The 24,591-nt window shown below is 39.6% G+C and overlaps 2 protein-coding genes and 1 long non-coding RNA gene across 3 annotated transcripts; 1 reads left to right on the top strand and 2 right to left on the bottom strand.

Annotated features, from left to right (window-relative positions):
* Positions 1 to 790: 790 nt before the first annotated feature.
* On the bottom strand, positions 791 to 1,620 carry LOC148369627 (uncharacterized). Its single transcript, XR_015849881.1, has 2 exons — positions 1,003 to 1,620; positions 791 to 889 (listed from the first exon to the last, which is right to left on the bottom strand). It is a non-coding gene; the product is annotated as an uncharacterized LOC148369627 (long non-coding RNA).
* A 294-nt stretch (positions 1,621 to 1,914) lies between these two features.
* Positions 1,915 to 3,963, bottom strand: LOC148369626 (protein ZBED8-like). Its single transcript, XM_088329823.1, has 2 exons — positions 3,896 to 3,963; positions 1,915 to 2,647 (listed from the first exon to the last, which is right to left on the bottom strand). The coding sequence occupies exons 1-2, from the start codon at positions 3,961 to 3,963 to the stop codon at positions 1,915 to 1,917; spliced, it is 801 nt and encodes a 266-aa protein (XP_088185949.1).
* Positions 3,806 to 23,804, top strand: srms (src-related kinase lacking C-terminal regulatory tyrosine and N-terminal myristylation sites). The gene is made up of 8 exons (XM_088331737.1): positions 3,806 to 4,510; positions 9,907 to 10,028; positions 12,124 to 12,290; positions 13,716 to 13,863; positions 16,825 to 16,983; positions 17,065 to 17,246; positions 18,957 to 19,113; positions 21,433 to 23,804. The coding sequence occupies exons 1-8, from the start codon at positions 4,146 to 4,148 to the stop codon at positions 21,630 to 21,632; spliced, it is 1,500 nt and encodes a 499-aa protein (XP_088187863.1). The 5' UTR covers positions 3,806 to 4,145; the 3' UTR covers positions 21,633 to 23,804.
* Positions 23,805 to 24,591: the final 787 nt, after the last annotated feature.

Below are 24,591 nucleotides of genomic sequence, written 5' to 3'. Positions count from 1 at the left end.
CATGCTTAACTTTTTTTTTCCCAGTCTCCCTCTCCAGCCACTCATGTATTCCAGGGTATGGTTGGCAACTAGCAGCTATTGTTATTGCTAGTCGCTCCTGCTTCGTCCTTCAGTGTTACTCATCTTCCTTCTGTGGTCATGCAGCCAAACGTCGCCAAGTCATGTGATTAAGGCCGTTATTACAACTGCTTCCTTCTCCAGCTACCCATGTTAGCCCATTGGCTGAAGGCTATGGTTCGTTGCTTGCAGGTATTTTTGCTGATAGCTGCTCCCACTTCGTCCTTCAGTGTCACTTGCCTTCCACAGCTGCTTATGCAGTCGCTGATTTTTGTTATTCAGGCATCTGGTGCCTTTTCCTCCCACTGTTTTCATCTCTAGTCACTCATGTTAGCCACAAGGTTATTGTTAGCTGTTTTGTTTGAATGAAGCTGGCTTCGTCTTTCAGTGTCACTCTACTTCGGCAGCTGAACGTTGTCGAGTGCCGTTGTTGTGATGGTCGCTGCGTCCGGTGATTCAGGCGGCTCTGATCTTTTCAGATTGTTTCTTCTCTAGCTTCTCTAGTCTCTTCCTGTAGGCCAGGGGTCGGGAACCTTTTTTGCTGAAAGAGCAGAAAAAACCCAAATTTTAAAATCTAATCCTAGGAGAGCCATATGTATATTTTAATACCAAAAACAGCTAAATGGAAGAGGAAAATCAACGAGTTTATAGTATAATAAGACAGAATTTATTTTGAACAACATTGTAAGTTAATAACAAAAACTAACAATTATTTATAATTATAACAATCAACTGGTCTGCAGGCTGAGGTTTTATTCATATCTGTCCATGTTTACTTGCCCGCTCTGCTTGTTCACCGCTGTCTGAGGCCCTCAGGTCAGCAATTTCTTATCTAAATCGAAGAAGACCAACAATATATATATATTATAATAAGACTCTGTTATAACACGTTGTTCAAAATAAAATTAAAGGTATTTATTGATAAGAAAAGTACTTCTGACTTACTATTAATGCGACTTTTGGTGTTGCATGGTTTTGCTGATGGCTTTGTAGTCCGGTTGGTAGGTGGTGAGGTTCAGCTTCATGCAGGCGTTTAGGCTTCCATCTTTTAAACGTGATCGCAGGTTGGTTTTGATGTGTTTTAGGTGTGAGAACGACTGTTCGCATGCATACGAAGATCCAAACATGGTCAATACAGCAAGACTCACACGCTGCAGTGTTTTGTACGTGACGGGAAGCACGTTCCAGGTTTTGACAATCAGCTGGTCTGCGCGCTGAAGTCTGTCCATGTCTGTCCATTTGTGTTTGCCTGCCAGCTCTGCTTGTTCTCGTGCAAGGGTTTCCAAATCTTCATTCAGTGACTTGAACTTATTAACCCACATGTCTGTGGCCTTCAGGTCAGCAACTTCTACTTCAAAATCTCTGACAGAGACATTGGGGATGAAACTCAGGTTTACTTTGTCCAAATCACACTCGTGCGGATGAGTGATGAATTGAAAAAGACTAGTGTGCTCACGAAAGTCCCCAAAGCGTGCTTTGAATGACGTCAGGAGAGAAGATGTGAAAACTGCGAGCTGATGGAGATCAAAATGTTCAGGGGAGTCACTTGCTGTGCACTCATCTTTAAATACTTTCAGTTTATCAAAGTGTAGTAAACGACCAGTCTCAATATCCGCAGTAAAGATTTCCAGCTTGTTTTGAAATGCAAAGACTGCCTGTTGAAGGGATAAGACTGTATTTCCAATGCCTTGCATTTTCACATTGAGATTGTTAAAGATGTCCAGTCATGTCCACAAGATAATAAAACTTGAGGAGCCACTCAGTGTCCGCTAGCTGGGGATACTCGATGCCTTTCATTTGAAGAAAAGTCCGTATTTCGCTCAGGCAAGCTGCAAAACGGCTAAGCACCTTCCCTCTTTACAGCCAACGCACATTACTGTGCAAAACAAGACCGGGATAATTATTCTCCACTTCATCCAACAGTGCTTTAAACTGGCGATCGTTTAAAGCTCGGGCAACAATAAAGTTGACCACCCGAATGACCAGTGACATCACGTCATCAAGCTGCTTGTCACACATTTGCGCACAAAGTGCCTCCTGATGTAGAATACAGTGGAAGCTGAGGATGGGTCTGTTCTCCTGCTCACGAAGCAGCGCTACAAATCCTCTGTTTTTCCCCACCATGCACGGAGCACCATCGGTACACACAGAAATAAGTTTATCCATTGGTAGATTCTTTTCATTTGCAAACTCCATGAAAGACTTGAATAAATCCTCTCCTCTCGTCGTCCCTTTTAGTGGCAAAACGGCAAGACTTTCCTCACGCAGCGAGTCACCGTCAACATAGCGTGCAATAATACTGAACTGGGATAAATGACTGACATCTGTTGATTCATCCAAAGCGAGGGAAAAAAACTCTGCTGCATTTATGTCATTCACTTGTTTTTTCTCCACTTGTTTCGACATCATGATGGCACGATCGTGCACAGTTCTTGCTGAAAGAGGCATATCTTTTATCCGTTTGATTATTTTATCTTTATCCTTAAAGTCGTCAAAAAGCTCGTTGGCCACATCAAGCATGAATGATTTGGCATAATCGCCATCTGTAAACGGCTTCCCGCTCCTCACAATTGCTAAAGAACCAGCAAAGCTAGCAGAGTTAAAATCACCTTGTTTGGCCCATACACCGAGCTGCTGCTGACTCGCCTGGACTGTAGAAAGTAATTCTTGACAGGCCTTCTTTCTCTTGTCTCCCACTGGATATTTCGCTGAAAATGTGGCATGGCGTGTGTCGAAGTGTCTCTTTATATTTGACCGTTTCATCGAGGAAATTTTATCATTGCATACAAGACACACTGCACAACCTGCTCTCTCAATAAAGGCAAATTGCTCTGTCCATTCCTGCTGAAACGTACGGTAATCTTCATCGCTTTTCCTTTAAGTCATCTTGATTAGAAGGGTTCACCCTGCATAAAAAAAGCTAACCAAAAACGAAAGGAAATATTTCTTCTTTGCTTCAAAATGACTTGTGCAGATTGTTGTAAATTATCAATTAAAATTAGACTTTCCGGGTAGCGGACCTTCCCGCTCACCGGAGAACAGATTGGCTCTTAGCTGCGTGCCTGAACGAAAAGTTGCAGGTGAAAATATATATAAATTAAAATGTGTGTATTTATTTATTTTTTTTTGACATGTTTTTTTCTGACTTTATTATTATTATTATTTATTTTGCTAAAGTAACATTATTAGTAAAATTTGTTTCGTTCAGAAATTTTCAGAGAGCCAGATGCCGTCATCAAAAGAGCCATGTATGGCTCGCGAGCCATAGGTTCCCGACCCCTGCTGTAGGCTATGGCTTGCTGGTAATCACTTTAACAAATATTTTATAACAATCTTAAGAAGATAACTAAAACACTTTCTATTGCAAAATATTTTGAAAATTTAAATCATTAATGCAAATGAAGTGTAAACATACTTGGATTCGATTAAAATGTTATAATGTATGTATAATCTTACCAGTCCACAAACACCATTATTATAGTGATTGCTAAACCGTGAAGACAGTCTTCATCCCAAGACAATATAAATTTTCCAAAAAATCCTTGGTTTGAATCAATAATATACAATTGCTTGATATACAGATTGTTCACGGAGTTTCACTGACAAGGGGTGGCAGGAAATGCTGTATTTGTGACCGGAGAAATGTTAGTCGGATAAATATGAAAATAAGCCCTACTTTACAAGTCGATAATAGGCGTGACGTCACGCCGAAAAGGGCCATTGTTATTCGCGTCCGCGCACACGAGCACGCGCACCTGTCAAGTTTCGCGTACAAGAAACGCGCGTTCACACAGAAAATCTTGTTTCTTATTCCTGTGGAGTAGTTCCAGAGCCGAACCCGAACTTGCGCCCTCGGATGTCCTCCGCCAGCGCCGCTTCCGCATTCCCGCCGTCGCCCGCGTCCATGCGCCCAACAGGGAAAAAAACCGGTTGGTCCGGTTTAGCTGGAGCCCGCCGCTACTGGCCCGGAACAATGCTCGCTAGCGGCCGCTCAGGAGAGCAGCACCGCGGGCCGGTTGCTTTTGTCCTGGTTCTGGTTCGCGGCGGAGGTTCGGCGCTCGGGGAACGCTCCTGAGATCCGGAAGGTCATGGAGGGCTGCTGCCGAACCTGTATGCCATGTTTAAAGCGCCTCTGGAACTACATCTGGCCCGACGTCCGCTACCCGGGGATCCCGAGCCACGGGATCGTCAACCGGGGCGCCGACATCCGGACAGTTTCGGGTGAGATTCGGGTGCCGTCCCCCAAGAAAAGGCCAGTCCAGTTGTACGCGGCGCTCTTCGATTTCGACGCCCGTAGTGATGACGAGCTGACGGTTCGGGTGGGGGACAAGCTTTCGGTGCTGGAGCAGCGAGGCGACTATGTGTTGGCCAAGAAACAGACCGGTTCGCTCGAATCTGGACTCATCCCCGCCAGCTACGTGGCGGTTCTGCAGGACGAGTTCGCCAAACACAAGTGAGTTTGCAAATTGTCAGGTCATGTTTATTTGTATAGCCCTTAATCACAAGGAGTCTCAAAAGACTGCACAGACCACAGATGATTGCAAACTACAGACTATTATTACACCATCCCCTGATCTAAAGCCTACATGAGGGAAAGGAAAAACTCAAAAACCTCAACATGAGGAAAATGAAGAAACCTTGAGAAGGGACTGCACATGAGGTAATCCCTCTTCCAGGATGAGCAGACTGCAACGGATGTTGCAATAACCGACAATACACAGATATTGTCAACATGAACCATAGGTCATGCATAAGCTATAGAATACAAGTGTGTTTTAAGCCTAGATTTAAACAGTTCCACAGATCAAATCTCAGAGGGCAGAGCATTCCACGGCATCGTGGCCCGAATGTAGAATGCTATTGAACCTGTGTTGATCAAAACAGATCACAAAGTATATTTTAAAATATAAAAAATAAAGACCTAAACATGTGTCATTTTGTTTAAACATCGAAAACTCACTCCTAAAGCTGGTAATTTGGTTAAATTTGAATTTTAAATGAAAACAAAAAATAACATGAACAAGTCTATAAAATAAAATTACTTATTTCGTTTAAAAACAAAAGCGGGTCAGCTCATAAAAAACAAACTTCCTAAATATGGGCATTTTTGTCTGCAATAAAAATTGTCATGAAACCAAATAAAAGAAAAGTTATAAAATATATTTTGTCCAGGTTATTTTGAAATAAAAATGGGTCATTTTGTTTAAAAAATAGGTCGTTTTTTTAAATAGAAACCAACACTTACTTTGTTTTTGGTTTATTTCAGGTAGCTCAGTAGAACCTGCAAAAAATCGATATAAAAGTGGCACAACGATGAAAAATTTTTACACTCAGGCCAAAAAATACTCCAATCCCTCCCAAAAGAGTTCGGATTAAGAGTGGACCATTCCAACACTTTCTGCAGTAAATTAGTTTTCACCATCAAATTTAGGTCGTTATTTACTCAAGCCCCAAAATGTTGTTGTCTTGTTAGTTGGTTGGCACCATTTCCTGTGGTGTGTCTTTGGTACAGCCTGGTGGCACCCATCCCTCTCCAGGCCAACATATGTTTCCACCCAGTCTTGAACTAGGGACCTTTTGCCTGTTAGGCAAATGTGATAACCACTGCACAAACAAAAAATATATCATATATGTATATATATATATATATATATATATATATATATATATATATATATATATATATATATAAGGCTTATTTAAAAAAAAGTTTTGTTCATATACACATACATCTATACTATAGGAAGTTAGTATTATTATAGATATTATTATCATTATGATTTTTATTATTATTATCACTCCCCAACCTTAATGAGACTGCTACTATATTAAGACAAAAACAAACAAAACGTTTGGTACCGATAACCTACACAAACAAAATGTGATGTTTTAGAATAAAACGTATGCAATTATTTATATCAAACAATTGAATTGTTAAGGGAAAAGAGTTGAAACTGCTGTCCTGTTGGAACAAAAACGTGTGAAGTATTTCTGGGTTTTTTTCCGACACCACAGCAGTCTCGTTTCAATTCTTTTTATTATTGTCAGATTTTAAAGAAAAAGAATCAAGACAAGACTACTAATATATCGGAACAAAACACATTTTTGGCAAACATAATTATCACAAAAAAACGTGACATTCTGGAATAAAACTTTTAAAACTCAATGTCAAACCATTCAATTGTATAGTGAAACAAATCAAAACGAGACTGCTCCAGTCGCTATACTGTAGAAAAACAAGAATGCTACTGTGTCTATACAAAAACGAGACAAAACCTAAACGCTTGGCCAATTAACAGACACTAAACGTGACATTTTTGGAAGAAAACCTATGCATTTCTCAATTCTTCTGTCTCAAACAAGTCAAGTCAAGCCATGTTTATTTGTATAGCCCTTAATCACAAAGAGTCTCAAAGGGCTGCACAGACCACAGCTTATTGCAAACCACAGACTATTATGACACCATCCCCTGATCTAAAACCTACATGCGGGCAAATAATACACAGATATTGTCAACATGAAATACAGGTTATTCATATGGTATGGAATAGAAGTGTGTTTTAAGCTTAGATTTAAACAGTTCCACTGAGGTTGCAGATCAAATCTCGGGGGGGAGAGCATTCCATAGCACTGGGGCCCAAATGGAAAACGCTCTCGAACCACTTCTTGGCTCTTGGGATCACTAGTAGACCAGCAGTTTCAGAGCGAAGGCTCTGGACCGAAACATAGGGGGAAGTTAAATCTGAAGGATATGAAGTCCATGCATGATTTTGTATACTACCAATACAACTGTAATTGGAAAGATTAGACACCGTAGCAATTCTTCCTGGATTAAGTTCACTTTACATTTAAATAGTTGAGTTAGACACCATAGCAGTCTTGTCTCAAATCTTTTCACTTTGAAAAATTTTATTGTGACCTTAAATTCTAAACGTTTTATTCCAAAACGTTATGATTTGTTTTTGTGAGTTAACTGTGCCAAGCGCTTAGATTTTGTTTTGACAATTTAGCAGTGTTGTTTTAAAACCAAAACATAATGCTAGGCACTAATAACAGCCACAATTGAAATGTTTGGAATAAAATGTATAAATTCTATATATACACAATTTACCAGTAAAATGGAAATATAAGACACTGTACTGTCAAGTCTTGATTCTTTCCACTTTACACTTTAATTGTTTGACAAGGAATTTGATATGTTTTGTTCTTTAAGATGAGGTTTCATTTATGTTGGTTATCCGTGCCAAGCGTTCGGTTTTTGTTGCGACATGCTTCGCAGTCTTGTCTTGAAACAAAAACTTAACACTTGGCATGGATAATCGACACGACCAAAATGTGACGTTTTGGGAAAAAAAAATTAAAACTGTGTCAAACAATTAAACTGCAAAGTAAGAACAATCAAAGACAAGACTGCTACAGTATCTAAAAAAAAACAATACAAAAACATAATGCTTGACATAACCCACCAACAAAACGTGGCATTCTGGTTTAAATTTTATAGAATTACCTATGTCAAACAATTCAAAAGTACAGTGAAAATAATCAAGACGAAACTGCTACAATTTCGAAAAAAATTTTTATAAAGGACACAAAATGTAATGTTTTGGGATAAAGATTAACTCTCTGTCAAAGTGGACGGAATTGAGACAAGACCTTTACGGTGTCAAAACAAAAACAAAATGCTTGGCACAAATTACAACACAAAAGGGGACATTTTGGTATGAATCCCATCTATCCATTATCTGCACCGCTTATTCTCAGTAGGGTCGCTGGGGTGCTGGAGCCCATCCCAGCTATCCTCGGGCAGTGGGCAGGGGACACCCTGAACTTGTTGCCAGCCAGTCGCATGGCACACAGGGACAGACCACCCACTCTCTCATTCACACTTAGGGACAATTTGGACCGGCCAATTAACCTGACATGCATGTTTTTAGAATGTGGGGGGGAAACCCATGCAAGCACGGGGAGAACATGCAAACTCCACTCAGGAAGGTTTGCATGACCTCAGAACTGTGCCGCGGACGCGCTAACCACTCAACCGCCGTGCTGCCGGTATGAATTCCATAGATTCCTAATTGTCAAACACTTCAACTGCTAAGTGAAAAAAAAAGACACCACAGCAGTTTCGTCTTGAATCGATTCACTCTGCAGTTTGACATAGAGAATCTTGTTATATTAAGTTATATTCTATATTGTCAAATTCTGTTTATGTCAGGCCCTGCAACTGGTTGGCAACCAGTTCGGGTTGTCCCCTGCCCATTGCCCGCAGATGGCTAGGATGGGCTTCAGCACCCCTACGACCCTACTGAGGATAAGCGGTGCAGATAATGGATGGATAAATGGATGTTTGTGTCAATTATCTGTGCCAAGCGTTTCATTTTTGGTGTCTAAAAGATAAGACGCTGTAGCAATCTTTTCTCAAAGCTTTTCACTTTACAGTCGAATTCTTTGACATCGAGAATTTAATAGGCTTTATTCTAAAACCTCACGTTTTGTTTGTGTCAGTTATCAATGTAAAGCGTTTGGTTTCTGTTTCGACACTGTAGCAGTCTCATCTCGAAACAAAAAAAAATGCTTGGCACTGATAATTGAAACGTTTTGGATTTAAACTTCTAGAATTGTTTGGCAAACAAACTATAAAGCAGAAATGATCGAGACAAGACTGCTACGGTTTCTAAACTAAAACGAAACCGGAACACGGCCATGGATAACGACACTAACAAAACGTTTTAGCTTGTTGTTAGTTCCAATGAAACCTGAGTGTCAAGCCGCAATGATTACTACACACACAAACACACTAGCCCGATTCCTTGGCAGAAGCAAACAATCCCACAGCCACCATCTTGAACTGATCCAACCAGTTCAGTATTGACATTTTCATTTTTTTGTATGCATGGCAAAATTTTCACCGATCTGCGTTGGCTCCTCCCATTGATGAGATGGAGCAGTGTTTCCCATACATAGGAACATTCTGGGAGGCCGCCAGGATTTAATTGGTCCCGCTAGAGTCTAAGAGTATATATGAATGTGAAGTTAAGCAAAATAACTTGGATTTCTCATTTTGTAAATGATCGCAAACGCCATGGTGTGTACTTGTGCTAGGTATCTTTGTCAGTCAGAAGAAATTTGGGTCAGTTAGCCCGTCCCACCATTATGACAACATGGTTGTGACCTTGACAGTTTTGACATTTTCCATCTCTCGGCGATCAGAACAATTTTTTTTAGTTCCGTGTAGAAAACCTGCCTTGTTACACTGCCGGCGTTTTAAACAGAGTGTAAAAAACCCAAGTAATTATAGAAAATTATTTCAGAGCAACTCATAAGTGACACGTTACATAAACCTCCTGTAAACCATTGATGAAGAACCAGACAAAAGCAGCGGTACTAATATTTAATCCTGTAATTTACCAAATCACCGATGACTCCTACATCCATATAAATTTAAAGCTCATACCGATGATTTGATTGGAACAACACTAGTTATTTTTAGTCCAATTTGAGAAGAGCATTTTTTTGCATTAAACCTCTGTCTCATTTACCATGCTTTATGGGTTGGACTTGTTTGCTGTGTCATTGCCTTTCATAACTAGTGTATTCATAATGCAATAGTTTACAAGGGCACACATTCATGATAGATCTAGCTTCTTGATTTTGCTCTAAAAATGCACTTTGCTGATTTATTTGAATTTAAAATGTACAACATTTACTCCCAAGGGAGCATGCCCCTTGACCCCTCTAGACTGTCCACCCACAAGGGTCCCACAGAATGATATGGTAAACAAGTGAAGCAATTTTTTGGGGAGGAAAATGAGACGTGGTTGTTTCTAAATTTGGTGTGTGTGTTGGCAGGTGGTACTACGGCAACATCAACCGCGTCAAAGCCGAGAAGCTGCTTCTGGCCCCGCAAAACAAAGAAGGCTGCTTCCTGGTGCGCATCAGCGAGAGTCACAGTGATGAGTACACCATTTCAGGTGTGTAAACTTTCTGTACTTTTACAAAGAAATTATTAAAAAACATGTTTTGTTTTCCTTTTTAACCGCTGTGTGTGTTGCATAGGCACCCATAGCGGTGTAAAAATACGTTATTCATCAGAATAAAACGCTATTGATTCTATTAATAAACAAAAACACTTAAACTATCTCATAAACATCATTTTTGACTAATGAGAATAATGTAATACAACTTGAGACACCCTTTGAAAAAAGTGTTGTTTTGCTTACTACTATGTAAGCCAGAGTGACCATTTTACATAGCTGGTTCCATTTGTGCTTTTAGCACATAACGGCCACTTACCGCACACAGCTAAGCCCTGCATGGAACGATCACCAAGTCCTGTCATTCAGACCTCTTGCACTTTTTCTCACTGCTTCCTTCTCGGGCCGCTCAAGTTAGCCACTTGGCTGCATGCCTCTGTGCTCACCACAGTTGTAATTGTTTGCACCCTCATGTTAACAAAGCTTTCTTTATCCTTCAGTGTTACTAACTTTTGACAGTTTTCTCCACTGTATCCTTTTCTAGCCACTTATGTTAGCCACTTGGTTGCAGGCTAAGGCACATTTGAACCCCCATACCTAAAACAGGATTTTTTTCTTATTAATTATGTAATTTAACCCTTCTTTAGTCAAGATTTATTTATGTTTACCTAATTTAAAATGTATATGTATATTTTTTGTAATTGTAAAAATTACAGTATGTCCTTAAAATAGAACATTATGCCTTTAACTAGCAAATATAATTTTTGTCCCAAATTTCAAAAAATGTAAGGGGAACATCATGAGTAAGGTTATGTTGATTGAAACTCCTATAATTACAAGTGGTAATAATAAAATAACCACAAAATGATAATAACATTGTAAGTTGTTATTTTAGAACTGCATATCAAACAAGTAGCTCTTAGATTTAGATAACTTTTTATTTCAGGAACTAATTTGACTACAACCTGGTAATAACAGTAACATGATAACTGGTAGCCATTTGTCCTAATCAGAAACCAAAAAGTAGCTGTTAGCTTTAAAAGGGTTTGTCACCCCTTGTCTAAATAATAGTTTATTCAAGAAACGAATTTATTAACAACCTAGTAGTAACATCCTAATAACATGTAAACGGATAGCTTTTCACACTATTTAATAAGAAAAGGGTATTGAGTATCAACTTTTTTTATGGATCGGATCGATACCATTCACCTGGGATTGATAATTTGATCCTCTGCCAATTTACTCTAAGAACCGCTTCTCTGCACAGATAATCCACCCCCTACCTCTCTTTGTCTTCAAATAACGGAAAGTAAAATTAAAATAAAATAAATGCAATGGAAATATTTTAGTCGTCTTGTTGACATTTTTGTACAGTACGTATGTTTTTGTTACATTACTCTGTCTGGGCGGCTGAATGGTTAGCGTGCAGCCCCATGGTGCAGAAGTTTAAGTCCAACTACCGCTGCCTCCCCTTGTGGAGTTTGCATGTTCTCCCCGTGCCTGCGTGGGTTTCCTCTCACATTCTAAAAAAATGCATGTCAGGTTAATTGGCTAGACCAAATTGTCCCTCGGTGTGAATGAGCGAGTGAGTTGTCTGGGTTCTGTGTGCCCTGCAACAACCAGGCTGGCAACCAGTTCAGGATGTTCCATACTCACTACTGGAAGGTAACTGGGATGGGCTCCAGCACCCCCGCCACCCTACTGAGAATAAGCGGTGCAGATAATGGATGGATTGCTCTTTCTTTTGGTTTAACTCTGTTTTTTTATTCTGAGGGCAGTTCTAATAGAAAAAAATATATTCTAATACTGTTAAAGTTTGTGTTATGGTTATTTAATAGAACTAAAACTTTTTAGCGTCTCAAATTTTTGTGTTCTGTTTAGCGTAATTTTTAAAAACTCAAGTAGGGGAGCTCTATTATTCAATGATCATGACATTTCCAAGAGAAAAAGTATCAGATTAGTATCAACCCTGTATTAAGTTGGATCAGATTGATACTAAAATCAAGGAATTGCCCATGCCTAGTATCTGGTGTTTTTTGCCACAGTTTCCTTCTCTACCCCATTATCATTTGTCTTTGCGTTGGTCTTGCAGCTCGCAGCGAGGGGAAAGTGTTGCACTTCCGCGTGCAGCGCTCGAGCATCGGCGCTTATTTCGTGTCGGACAAGATTTCTTTCGGCACGTTAGGTGAGCTGGTCTCGTACTACCAGAAGAACCCTCGAAGTTTGGGCGTGCTGCTGGAGGAACCTTGCGTGCAGCAGGTAAAGCATCGCGCAGCCAGATATTAATCGGAGCACTCAAGATTAAGATGTCTTTTAGGTTTTTTTTGTGTCTTTTTTATGATTTTGTTCATTCAACTGTGTTGTAATTATCATACATCAACTTAAACCCACATTACTTGATTATTAAAATTTTTGGTGGGTTAAAAATGCTACATTTTAAAAAGTGTACACCTATTTATAGGTTGATTTATGCCTATTTTGTGCTGTTTATTTTCCTCACATTTCAGGTGTTAATCTTCAAAACGTTTTCCCTTAAATATTTCAATTTAAGAAAGTCTCTTATTTCACCCCAAAAATGTACAGTATTCACATATGCTGCAACTAACTTAAAATTGAAAATATTCCAATTTTCAAAACCCCAAAACTTTGTGATCCTTTTATGGTTAAAATAAAACTTAATTGAAAAACAATCGGAGGCTTTTATGTTAACTTTTACCTTCAATATTGAAAACATTTTCAATGATTCTTTAAATGTTATATTTAAGTTTTTTGTCTTCTGTGAACATTTCATCTTAACTTAACAAAACCTTTTCAGCACTTTAAATTGGTCAATAATTTGTAAAAAATAAATAAATAAAAACAAGCAAAATAACAGAACAAACTTATAGTAATAACATTAATAATACAATAATAATAATAATGTTGACTTTCCCAAGAGCCTGAATAAAAAACATGTCCATTGAAAAGATAGATAAATTTCAACGATAATATTTTTTAAATTGTTGACCTGCCACAATTGAGAAGAAAAAAATACTTTCAATTGAAAAATATAATGTTGAAGAAAATAAATAGTAATAATAATCATACAAAATGTTGTCCAGCCTAGAGTGTGATTAAGTATAGATTTCCATAAAAAAATAAATAAAATATAATAATAAATTTTTTTTTTGACTTGCCGACAGTGTGAAAAAAACATATTTTTTTAATAAATAAATCTGGTATTAAAATAATGAATAGTAATTTAAAAAAAAGGTTGGCTTGCCCAGAATTTGAGTAAATTAACTACATTTCCACTTAATGTGAATTTAATTTTGAACCTATACAATCGGAAAATAATAAGCAGGATTATAAGATCTTATTAAATTCTGTTTTCTATGCCGTTACCACAATTGTGACTTTTTTGTGTTTACTTTGTGTTGTCAGTTGACAAATTTCAATGATCATTGCTCATTTCCGTCCAATGTAATTTTTTCCCACACAAATGTGTTTTTTTTGTTGATTTTTGTGATGGAATGTTCAATGTCACACACTCTGACTGTCAATCATGTCTGTTGCTTCATAGCAATAAAATGTTATTAAAAACAAGTTGTCCGCTTCGTCTTCTTAATTGGTGCGGAACTTTTAAGGATGTCCTGTGGCTTTTTATGCACGTGGTTTTGTGTCTTACGTCCGTGCTCTGTGCAGCGGGAGCTTTACGACATGGAGCCTTGGGAGAGGCCGAGAGAAGAGTTCAAGTTGCAGCGCAAGTTGGGCGAAGGCCACTTTGGAGAAGTTTGGGAAGCCGTATGGACCGCCCAAAGCAAACGAGTGGCCATTAAGATGCTCAAACAAGGTACCGGGATGTTTACCTTCCGTTTTCTCTGGGGCAGAGCTACGCCTACTGCAGAGTAAAGTCAAAGGCTACCAGTTTAAATTGCATCACTAAAAATTACAAAAGATCATGTTATTACTATGGTATTATTATTAGAAGTAGGGTCATAAAAGGCCGAGTCAACCATAAAAAAAAATCTGCCATCTATAAGGGCACTGAGTGATCTACATAAATAAATTATTAATTTTAGAAAAGATTATGGAAAAATTCATTATATATTTAAAGAATCACAAAGACCTGGTGAGCTATTTTTAGGACCAGTCCGCAGGCTGCTTAGACGTTCTTTGGAGGCTACCTGGTGCCCATGAGCACAACGTTGGTGACCCCTGATGTAGATTTGTCCAGAAAAATAACTTTTGAAAACTTAAAGTTGACAAGTCAGATCTCTTTTTAAATGCAATTTATACCAATGCAAAAACGTTTTTGTGCCCTATTCACAAATCATTATACTGATTTTGGAGTAATAATTTTAGATTTTTTTCCCTTAAAAAGATAATGCTTAAAAGAAGAAAAATAATTTTTTGTTATGACTTTTTTTTTCTCCTGTGAATGACCACACTGGTCATGTTTTGACGTAAACACACTGACTTTTTTCCTGCAAAAAAAGTTAAAAGTATAGTAAAACAATCAAAAAAGAATCTTGGCTGAAATTAGCGTATTGATCAAAAAATCTGCACCATTTTTATATCAATATTTTCCTTGTAGGTTTTGAAGAAAATCCTTTACCAGTGAAATCAACTTACACCATATTGTTTTCTATTTTCTGATTTAAAACATTTTTCTTTTTATTATTTTCCTAGTAACATGAGATATTATACCTCAAAAGGCTTAAAGGTTTTGTTAAGCGGAAATGAAATGTTCACAGAAAAGAAATGAAAAGGTACCGATAATGCCTTTGTCACGGGGCGTGGTGGGGTCGAAGGAGTGATCGGACCAGAACGGGGGCAGGAGGCAGGAAGGGAGAACTCAATTGCGTGACGATCCATAAGTTTTATTTAACAAAATAAAAGTTGTCCAAAAGTCAGGGACAAGACAAACAAAAACATTCTTACAATCAGAACAGAAGGGTACAGAGTTCCTCCGGCACGAACTCAACAGGACAGGGCTTAACAGACGGAAAATGTTTAAACCTAAAACAGGACAAGGCATAACAGACCTGGGATTGTGTAATGAGCCAGCACCCGCAAAGCCCAGAATCCAGCCTTAAATAGCAGACACAATTAGTTGAACTGCTTCAGCTGTTGCCCAGAGGGCGGGGCAGACTGGTCACCAAGGCGACCATGACAGAGCCCCCCCTTTAAGGGACAGCTCCCGAGGTCCCAAAAAGAAGGAATTACTACCTCGCGCCCCGGAATGGTTCGACGCTCACGATTGGGGCAACCCCGCTCCCTCCTCCGAACACGCAGGAACGGGGAGAGGCAGGCGCCATCTGCGTCAGGCGGATCGGAATCGGCGCTCGGCAGGGGGGGGTCCGGCGGGCAAACTGGACAGGGGATAACAGACAGGCAGAATCGACGGGAACAGGACAGATAAACAGGACAGGCCGATTCAGAAGAGTCGCACTCAGGACAGGCCGATTCAGAAGAGTCGCACTCAGGACAGACCGATTCAGAAGAGTCGCACTCAGGACAGGCAGATTCAGAAGTGGCGATTCAGACAGGACAGGCGGAATCAGAACAGGCAAGGCAGGGCAGGCGGAATCAGAACAGACAAGACATGAGAGAGTCAAAATCAGAACAGGCAAGGCAGGGCAGGCGGAATCAGAACAGGCAAGGCAGGGCAGGCGGAATCAGAACCGGCAAAACATGAGAGAGTCAAAATCAGAACCGGCAAAACATGAGAGAGTCAAAATCAGAACCGGCAAAACATGAGAGAGTCAAAATCAGAACCGGCAAAACAGGAGCAGAGGAGTCGGACTGGCAGGCAGCGGAGTCGGACTGGCAGGCAGCGGAGTCGGACTGGCAGGCAGCGGAGTCGGACTGGCAGGGAGCGGAGTCGGACTGGCAGGCAGCGGAGTCGGACTGGCAGGCAGCGGAGTCGGACTGGCAGGCAGCGGAGTCGGACTGGCACGCAGGGGAGACTGAATAGCAGGCAATCGGCACGGGAGTCGGGAAGGCAGGCATGAGAGTCGAACAGGCAGGCGTCAATTCCTCCCGGGACCCCATTCGAGGCACAGCAATGGCCACGACGAGCGGGGCCGTGGTTCGAACGGGCAGGGAGTCGAAGTCGGACTCAGTGGGCGCTTGCCAAGCTGCGTTCTCCAGGTCTCCCCAAATCGCGCTGGGATCGTTCGCTGAGTTCTTGTCGTGGCTGGCTCATTCTGTCACGAGGTGGACCGGACCAGAACGGGGGCAGGAGGCAGGAAGAGAGAACTCAATTGCGTGACGATCCATAAGTTTTATTTAACAAAATAAAAGTTGTCCAAAAGTCAGGGACAAGACAAACAAAAACATTCTTACAAACAGAACAGTACAGAGTTCCTCCGGCACGAACTCAACAGGACAGGGCTTAACAGACGGAAAATGTTTAAACCTAAAACAGGACAAGGCATAACAGACCTGGGATTGTGTAATGAGCCAGCACCCGCAAAGCCCAGAATCCAGCCTTAAATAGCAGACACAATTAGTTGAACTGCTTCAGCTGTTGCCCAGAGGGCGGGGCAGACTGGTCACCAAGGCGACCATGACAGCCTTTGCCTGAAATGAACACGCTATTTCATTTTTTATTTTGTTACGGGCGGGGACAGAACAAGTTTAAAATACAGTATTTTAGAAAAAAAGGACCTGAAATGAGCAAACAATTGCACTCACCTGGTCAACTTTTATCTCTTCCATTTCCTACTGATATAAAAACTATCTTTTTACCAAAATGAAAAATTGTAACTCTTTTTATTTGAAAAATGTCCTGTTTCTGGAATTTCAGAGGATACTAAACAGGACGAGTTTGTGAAGGAAGTTCAGGCTCTGAAGAGCCTCCACCATCCCAAGCTGATCCAGCTGCTGGCCATGTGCTCCCGGGGAGAACCTGTCTACATTGTCACCGAGCTCATGAGCAAAGGGAGCCTCAAGTCTTACTTGGCCTGTGAGTACGGAGAAAGAATTAAATCAAGAAGAACAAAATGATTTGCTTGAAGATTTTGCATTTCATCTTTCCTCAACGTAGCTGCCGAGGGCCAGGTTCTGACCTCGGCTCACTTGATATACATGGGCAGCCAAGTGGCGGAGGGCATGGCCTACCTGGAGGACAGGAACATTGTCCACAGGGACCTGGCAGCAAGAAACATCCTGGTGGGAGAGGACCTGGTCTGCAAGGTGGCCGACTTTGGTCTGGCTCGGATCATCAAGGTTTGTGTGAAGACCCGATAACAATAGCTACTTTCCTATAAGAAAATTCCAGCCCCACTGTGTATTATAAAGCGAAACCGAGTGGTGTCAAATCTCTTCATCCCTTTAGATAAAACTTATTGATTCAAATACTGAGCAAAAACACATGTACTATACAATAAACATAATATCGGGTTTATAAATTTGCCATTACAGTATAATACAGCACTTGATGTTTGTATGCTAAGATGTTTGTCTGCCATCTTAATACTGTTGAAGCTTGAATGACCATTTTGCCAAGCTAGCTTTTCCTGGTGGTCTTTTTCTCCTGTGATTCAAGCGTCTTCAAACTTTTCCTTCTCTAACCACTCAAATTAGCCACTTGGCTGCATGATACGGCTAGCCGCTATCGTTAGCTGCTCCATGTAAATAAAGCTTGCTTCATCCTTCAGTGCCACTCGCCTTCCACAACTCTACGTGCAAGGGAACGTCATAGAGTCCTGTTATTCAGGCATTTGGGACTTTTTCCCACTGTTTTCCTTCTCCAGTCACTCGTATAAGCCACTTGACTGCAGGCTATGCCTTGCTATTGTTAGCTGCTCTGTGTATACAAAGCTTGCTTCGTCCTTCTTGCACTGTTATTTTCCTCGCTAACTGCTAGTTAGCTGTTTGCACCAGCTCTTACCAAACCCAGTTTTTGACTCTTTAAAGCTGCTACAGGTGTACTTACTATCCACTTGACTGCAGGCTATGCCAGCTGTTATAAATTATTTATTCATCTTTTATATTATTCCTATCTATTTTCAGTTGGATTGACATTTATTTCTGGCATTTTCCTCCAAGTGGTATCCTTCAAGCTTCCATAGTATAAACGTACTTCAAATCAATTCTAAGATACATAAACTACAAGTGGTGAATCATTACACACTGTCACTTTAAAACAGGGCTCTCCAACTTGGTGCCCACGGGCACCGGGGTACCCGCTAAAGGGCAACTGTAGTGTCCGTGGACCTGGTCTGAAAATAGCTCAGCAGTACTGGGTCCTTGTGATTTTCTATTAAAATTATTTTTGGGTTGTTGACTGAGTCAATTTAATCCTACTTCCAATAATGAACCTGGTAACATTGTAATAACAAGATTAGTTGTTATTTTAGAAATGCATATCAAACTGGGTGCCCTTTGCGCGAATTAGTAACAAAAATGAGCTCTCAGTTTGAGAAATTTTGGAAATCCCTGCTTTAAAAGAACCATATGGTTAGCCTTAAGTAGCTAGGCCTATGCTAACACAATCTAAAATTCTGTAAGAATTGGCTAATGTTTAGCATCCATGCACATTAAATTGTATAATTTAGAAATATTTTAACTTCTGTCTTTAAGGTTTTCTTTAAATTCATGTCAAACGGATAACATCACAGCATTCAGCATTACAAATTGATGTTTAATTGTAGGGTGTTCACAGTCTGGGTACGTAGTAAAAAATAGCAAACATACTATTTAAAACAATTCAATTCTATTGCTGTTTTGATCCACAAATGGTGATTTGATTTGAATGTGAACTAGTTAAGATGAATACAATCTTAAAATTTTCCATGCACTTAAGACAGCAGTCCTCTGTAATATATTGTTTATCCTTTGTGAGGAATTAAGACCCAGCCTAGAGACTGATACCCCTTTCACCAGTAGCAAATATCCCAAAGACGATATCGCACTGACTTTTGTGGCCTTTTCCAGGATAGCGTCTACACGGCCAGCCGGACCACCAAAATCCCTGTACGGTGGACGGCACCAGAGGCCGCCATTCACCAAAAGTTCTCAGTCAAGTCTGACGTTTGGTCCTTTGGTGTTCTGCTCTACGAGATGTTGTCGCGTGGAAAAATGCCTTATGAAGGTAACATTGTCCTCTTTTTCATTCAGGGATTTGCCAGACATACAGTACATTCTTATTGTGCAGTATGATGCAATATGCAGAAAATATAGTACATATGTTATAAGAAGAAGGTAAACGCAGAAATTAAATCTCTTGACAAAGACATCTCAATATGCCCCCTGAAAACTGCCTCAATTGCACCCTCAACGTGGTGCTTGAAGACACCCCGGTGGCCCCTAAGGACAGCTAAAGTGCCCACGGACCTGTCCTGAAAATACCTGACCGTTTTTTTAGTGGTTGACTGAGTCTGTATAACCCTACTTCCAATAATTAACCTGATAATAACATACTTAGTGATAAAATATTGTTGTAAGAACATAAGTTGTTATTCTAGAAATCCATATCAAAGTGGGTTCCCTTTGCGCAAATTAGTGACATAAATAGCTGTCCGCTTGAAAAAGGTTGTAAACCCTTGTTATGTAGATTTAGTACAAAACAGAGCCTGTTTACCAGTTCAACCAATTAAGTCTTCCGCTCTTGTTAAAATTGGTATTATCGGGTACTTTCCAGTTCCAATGACAGAGGCCGATTTTCATTTTTGTGCATCAGCTCTCTCTAGTGTTGCTCCCTCACTTAAATTACAACCGCATCAAATACTGATGCATCCTCTACAAATACTAGTTTTTGTTTTAGCAATCTATTTTATACACATCTGGAAAAGAAAGAAAATGGATGCTTTAAACGAGCACTTAACTCACTCTCGTTTCATTTCTTCATCGCATCCCACTGGCTATTAAAGTGAGCCTTGGAACCAACTATTTTTAAATTTGAATTAGAAAAGGGTTAGCTTGGTTGAATTGTCTTTATTGTCTGTGAAAGCAACGTAGTGAACCTTGTTTGCAACGATATTAGACATGATATTTTTTTCTGCCTATTATTGTTCATGTTTTTGGTCATTTTGGGTCTTTCATTGGACATTTTTTTTAGTTGTCGGTTAGATGCGGTGTTTTTTTTTGGGGTGTTTTTTTTTTCTCATTTTTCGTGACTTTTAGTCGATTACGTGCTGCGTGTTTTTTGTCTTTTATTTTTTTTTCACGTTTTAAGTCTTGTTTTATGGTTTTGGGGGACTGTTTATGGGGGTCATTTTTAAAATGTTTTTTTCTTTTTTTTGTTTTTTCTGTTTGATTCTCAAGACTATCAAAATCTCAGTTATTTTTTGTTTGTATTCTTATAATTTTTGGTCTGTTTTTTTTTAATTTTATTTTATTTTTTCTCTATTAGTTTTTTTGTATGTGTTTTTGGTCATTCTTTCAGATGTGTTTTTGGAAGTGTGTGTGTGTGTGTGTGTGTTTGTCAGGATAAACACACCAAAATATTTACAAAGTAAGTAAAAAATAATGACCAAAGTATTATCAAACCTTCTGTTTTGCTCCTGTTATGTATTATGAGCAACAGCACAGCACACTTTTTACACTCACCCACATTTTGAAGTACATATGCAACACAGAATATGACTACATAGTCTTTTCTTTTTTTGTATATGCATACTTGATTTGAGTTTTCTTGTAGCTCAGTTCTTAAGCTTCTTTTGTCAACATTGTACATGAGGGTTGCAAAGTTATTTATTTAGGCTTTTTTTATGTTAAATGTGGGGTGCGTCGCTGGAGGTGTCCTCAAAATGTTGAAAGACAAATATTTTCTCTTACATATGTGTTAACAATACACAACTGAGTTCAAGAGCCCACTTCATTTAAAGGAATAGGCCCTCTGGGGGAGTGTTGGAGAGTCATGTCATGCTTGAAACAGCAGGTTATTTTTGTCAGTGGAGCATAAAAATGGCTAAAGTAAGAAAGGGGCTGCTTCTAGTAAAGTCCAAATGACAGTCCAAATCCCCCAAAATGAAAAAAGAAGAGTTTATTCTGGCGCAGCTAAACATTTACATACTTGCACGCGCATCATGAATGAGCTTACTGAGGCTGCAATCATTACTTTAGGCGAGGAGATGGCTGTAGAGAGTAACAATGTTCCAAATCCCGTACAGCTCTTTTAATGACAATAAAGACAAACTTGAATCTTACATGAATAATAGTGGCCAAACATGGACTACATTTTTATGGAAGGGCATTATAAATGATTACCAACGTCTCTGTAGTGTTTTGTATTTAGAGGGCATGCGTTCTGGAAAATAGCAGGTTGCAATTTTTCATACACCGCCATGAAAAAAGAAAGGAATAAGCTGGACTGTATTTAAAGCTGCAATGTTTAAAATGAAAAAAAAAATGAGCAGCTTGTAGTCTGGAATTAACGTTTTTTTGTTTGTTTGTTTTAATGACCATTCAGGCAAAAACAACAAGCAAGTGTTGGAGTTGCTTTCATCAGGTGCCCGGCTGGCGTGCCCGAGCCGATGCCCGCACAACATCTACCGCATCATGATGGACTGCTGGGCGCCGGAACCCTCTAAGAGGCCGTCCTTCCATGCGCTCCACAGCCAGCTCGACTCCATTTATGCTCGAATCTATTTCAAGACCATCGAAGTCTGAGCAAAAACAGCCGGTGAAGATGAGATCCACTCGGCGAGGACTCCAGGCCACTGGGAAGTGCTATGTGCAATAATGACATGACGTCATGGGACTTTCTAACCCAACGTCACTTCCATTCAAGTTCCTCGAGGAAATCGGTGATTTCTCAGAGGACGTGGAATTTATTTTCAGAGCTTTAGTGTTAGCATTTGTTGAGAACAAATGGAATCCCCTGAAAGTGATCTGGCTTGCACTGTGTGGTGACTTCGGGTACGTTTACATGCAGGCAATATTCCAATTGAAAACGGATAGTATGATTTAACATTAATGCTGAAATATTAGCATTAGTAGCTACCAACTGTGTCTACAATGCTGGTATTAATGGCTCAGATCTGTGACACTAGCAAGAGCAGCTTATAATTTATTTAGCTTTAACTACGATAGTGATGCTAGCCACTAAACCGGTCGGTGCCTTTGGCTAATTTTGTTAGCAGATGTGTTAGCGGAAATATGAGCTAAATCCAGGCCAGGGACTGCTGAAAAAGAAGGTCTAACGATATTAAGTTGTAGAGATCACAATCACGTGTGAGTTCCTCACAGTTTGATATAGATCGTCATATCAGCTACCATACCAATGCGGTGCTATTCGCTAATTTTGCTGGTGATTGCGATAGACAAAATTAAAAAATCCAGGCCGGGCACTGACAGATTAGAAGACAATTTAACAATCTTTCCATTGTTGTAGACCATGATTTTATTCTGCTTTGTCGAAATTAAAAATAGCAATTTGCGGATTCTATCTAAAGCACCTAGTTACTACTTCCTTAGTATTGCTGGTTTTGGCACAACTTGGTGGGAATGTAGTGCATGACAGAAAGAACACGAAAGTAGATCAAATTAAGTTCATCTAGCACAAATAAGAACACAATGGCAACTCACAGACTGAGTTGGAACACAAACTAGCTTGCCCTGAGCAAAACATGAAAGTAGGACAAATACAACAAAATGGCAATGCACAGACTTTGTTGGAACACAAACTTGCTTGCACTGAACAAAACATGAAAATAGTGATACAGGGTATGTTTGTATACCAACTGGTTCTACCTGAACGAAACACGAAAGAAGTGGCTGCATGGAACAGACTCACGCATGGATAAAAGCGCCGACCAGCTTTAACAGAACAAAGTTTGACTCAAGCAACATACCCACACATGGATAGAATACCAGTATACCATCCTGATGATATTAAGAAATATAATACATGCACACTAACAAGCTCTGACTGAACAAAACATCAAAAGAAGATGGCTCAAGGAACACTCCCACACATGGTTAGAACAACAATGCATTACAATGAGATTAAGACAGAAAATGTATGCGCACTTGGTTGGTTGGTTGAATCCCTTAACCACTAGGGTCGTAGGGGCACCATCATTTCATGTGGTGCGACTTGAGCAAGTACAACCTGGTGGCGCCCTTCCCTCTGCAGACCAACAAATGTTTCCACTGGGTCTTTCTCTAAATGAACAAAACATGAGAGGCAGCTCAAGAGGAATTCCCTCACATGAACAGAACAATAAGAAAGCCATGGCAATGAGACTAAGAAATAGAATCCATGCACACTAAGCTGTTCTAACTGAAGAAAGCCTCAGAGTAATACTACTTGAAAAGCATTTCCACACATGAACAATGAGAGTGCCATGACGATACAAAGAAATAAAATGAAAGCATACTAACTAGCTCTAACTGAACAAAACATTAAAGGTAGAGGACACAGGGAAGACACCCACAGGTGGATATAACAATAAAAGTGATGCCAGTGATTTGTTTTTACCCAATTGCTTCTTGATCTGTTACCGCAAATTTAGTAAAAGATACGAATTACTACTTTCCTATAACTATAATTGGTTTTGTTTATAGCTGTAGAGGAAAATGTTTGCCTGGCCATAGTCTTCTCCTGGATTATGTTAGCCAAGTATTGGCACATGTCAGTCGGTCTTCAGGCGGCATCCAATACGGCCGCCGGGTTTACACGGCCGTTGCCATGACAACAGGGTTGCATACAATGCAATGCTAGACAACAATGCAACTTTGATACTTTGGTGAACTTTAACATTTTGAGCCGTGAAAAGAAAAAAAAAGTTCAATGATGTGTGAAAACAAACAATAAAATTTTTCCTGTTTTCATGCTTTCATGGTGATGAATTTTGCTATTTTCGGACTTGCAGTTACAGGAAACACTTGAAAGTTGGGATTTTTAAAGACTAGTTTTGACACTCAGAGCAGTTGTGTAGTCACAAGATTAAAGTTAACAGCAACACTAAAAACACTTATGATGAAGAAAATGAATATCCCTCGGGATATTACATTAATCTGTACTGAGGTGAGGGTTGTAAGGTGAAATTTATATGGCAGGGGAAAGAAACCTATACTAATTAGCAAATGCATTGCAAACCCTTAGTATCCTGGGTCAAAAACAATAAACCCGGATATAATTATTGACCATTAGTAAAAAAAATGGTATATAGTATGTACTAATATGTTATATAAGTAAATGTGATTAAATAATACAAGAAATATAAATGTAAAGAAAAAAAGGACTAATTAGTACAGTGGAACGGCACTGACATGATTTTAGAAACTGACTCTTTTGACGATTTTTATGCATTTAGAAGATTTAATTGCTTTAATTGCTTACTTTTTTCAATAACAATCCCATTCTTTGATTAGTTAAGGCAATGCAACCTAGCGAGGGTAGCAATTTGTGTGCCTTATTCATTTTTGATAATTGCAATCTTAAATTTCCGTTATCAATTTTTGGCTTCTCCCTTTTTCATCACTGCAAGTTTTGGAACTGATAGCAAATAAATGCAGTATTGTATTGTGACTATAAAAGTCTTTATGAAACACATGAGTTTAAGAACTGATTAAGGAGAAAGGCATTGTGGGAGCTAGTTCATCCAATAGCAGATTGGTATCT

This window comes from Urocampus carinirostris, chromosome 3 (assembly GCF_059441175.1).
Source record: "Urocampus carinirostris isolate Australia breed hairy pipefish chromosome 3, RoL_Ucar_1.0, whole genome shotgun sequence".
Taxonomy (NCBI): Eukaryota; Metazoa; Chordata; class Actinopteri; order Syngnathiformes; family Syngnathidae; genus Urocampus; species Urocampus carinirostris.
The sequence above is the reverse complement of the archived record's forward strand: the minus strand, read 5'-3'. Positions and strand labels throughout refer to the sequence as shown.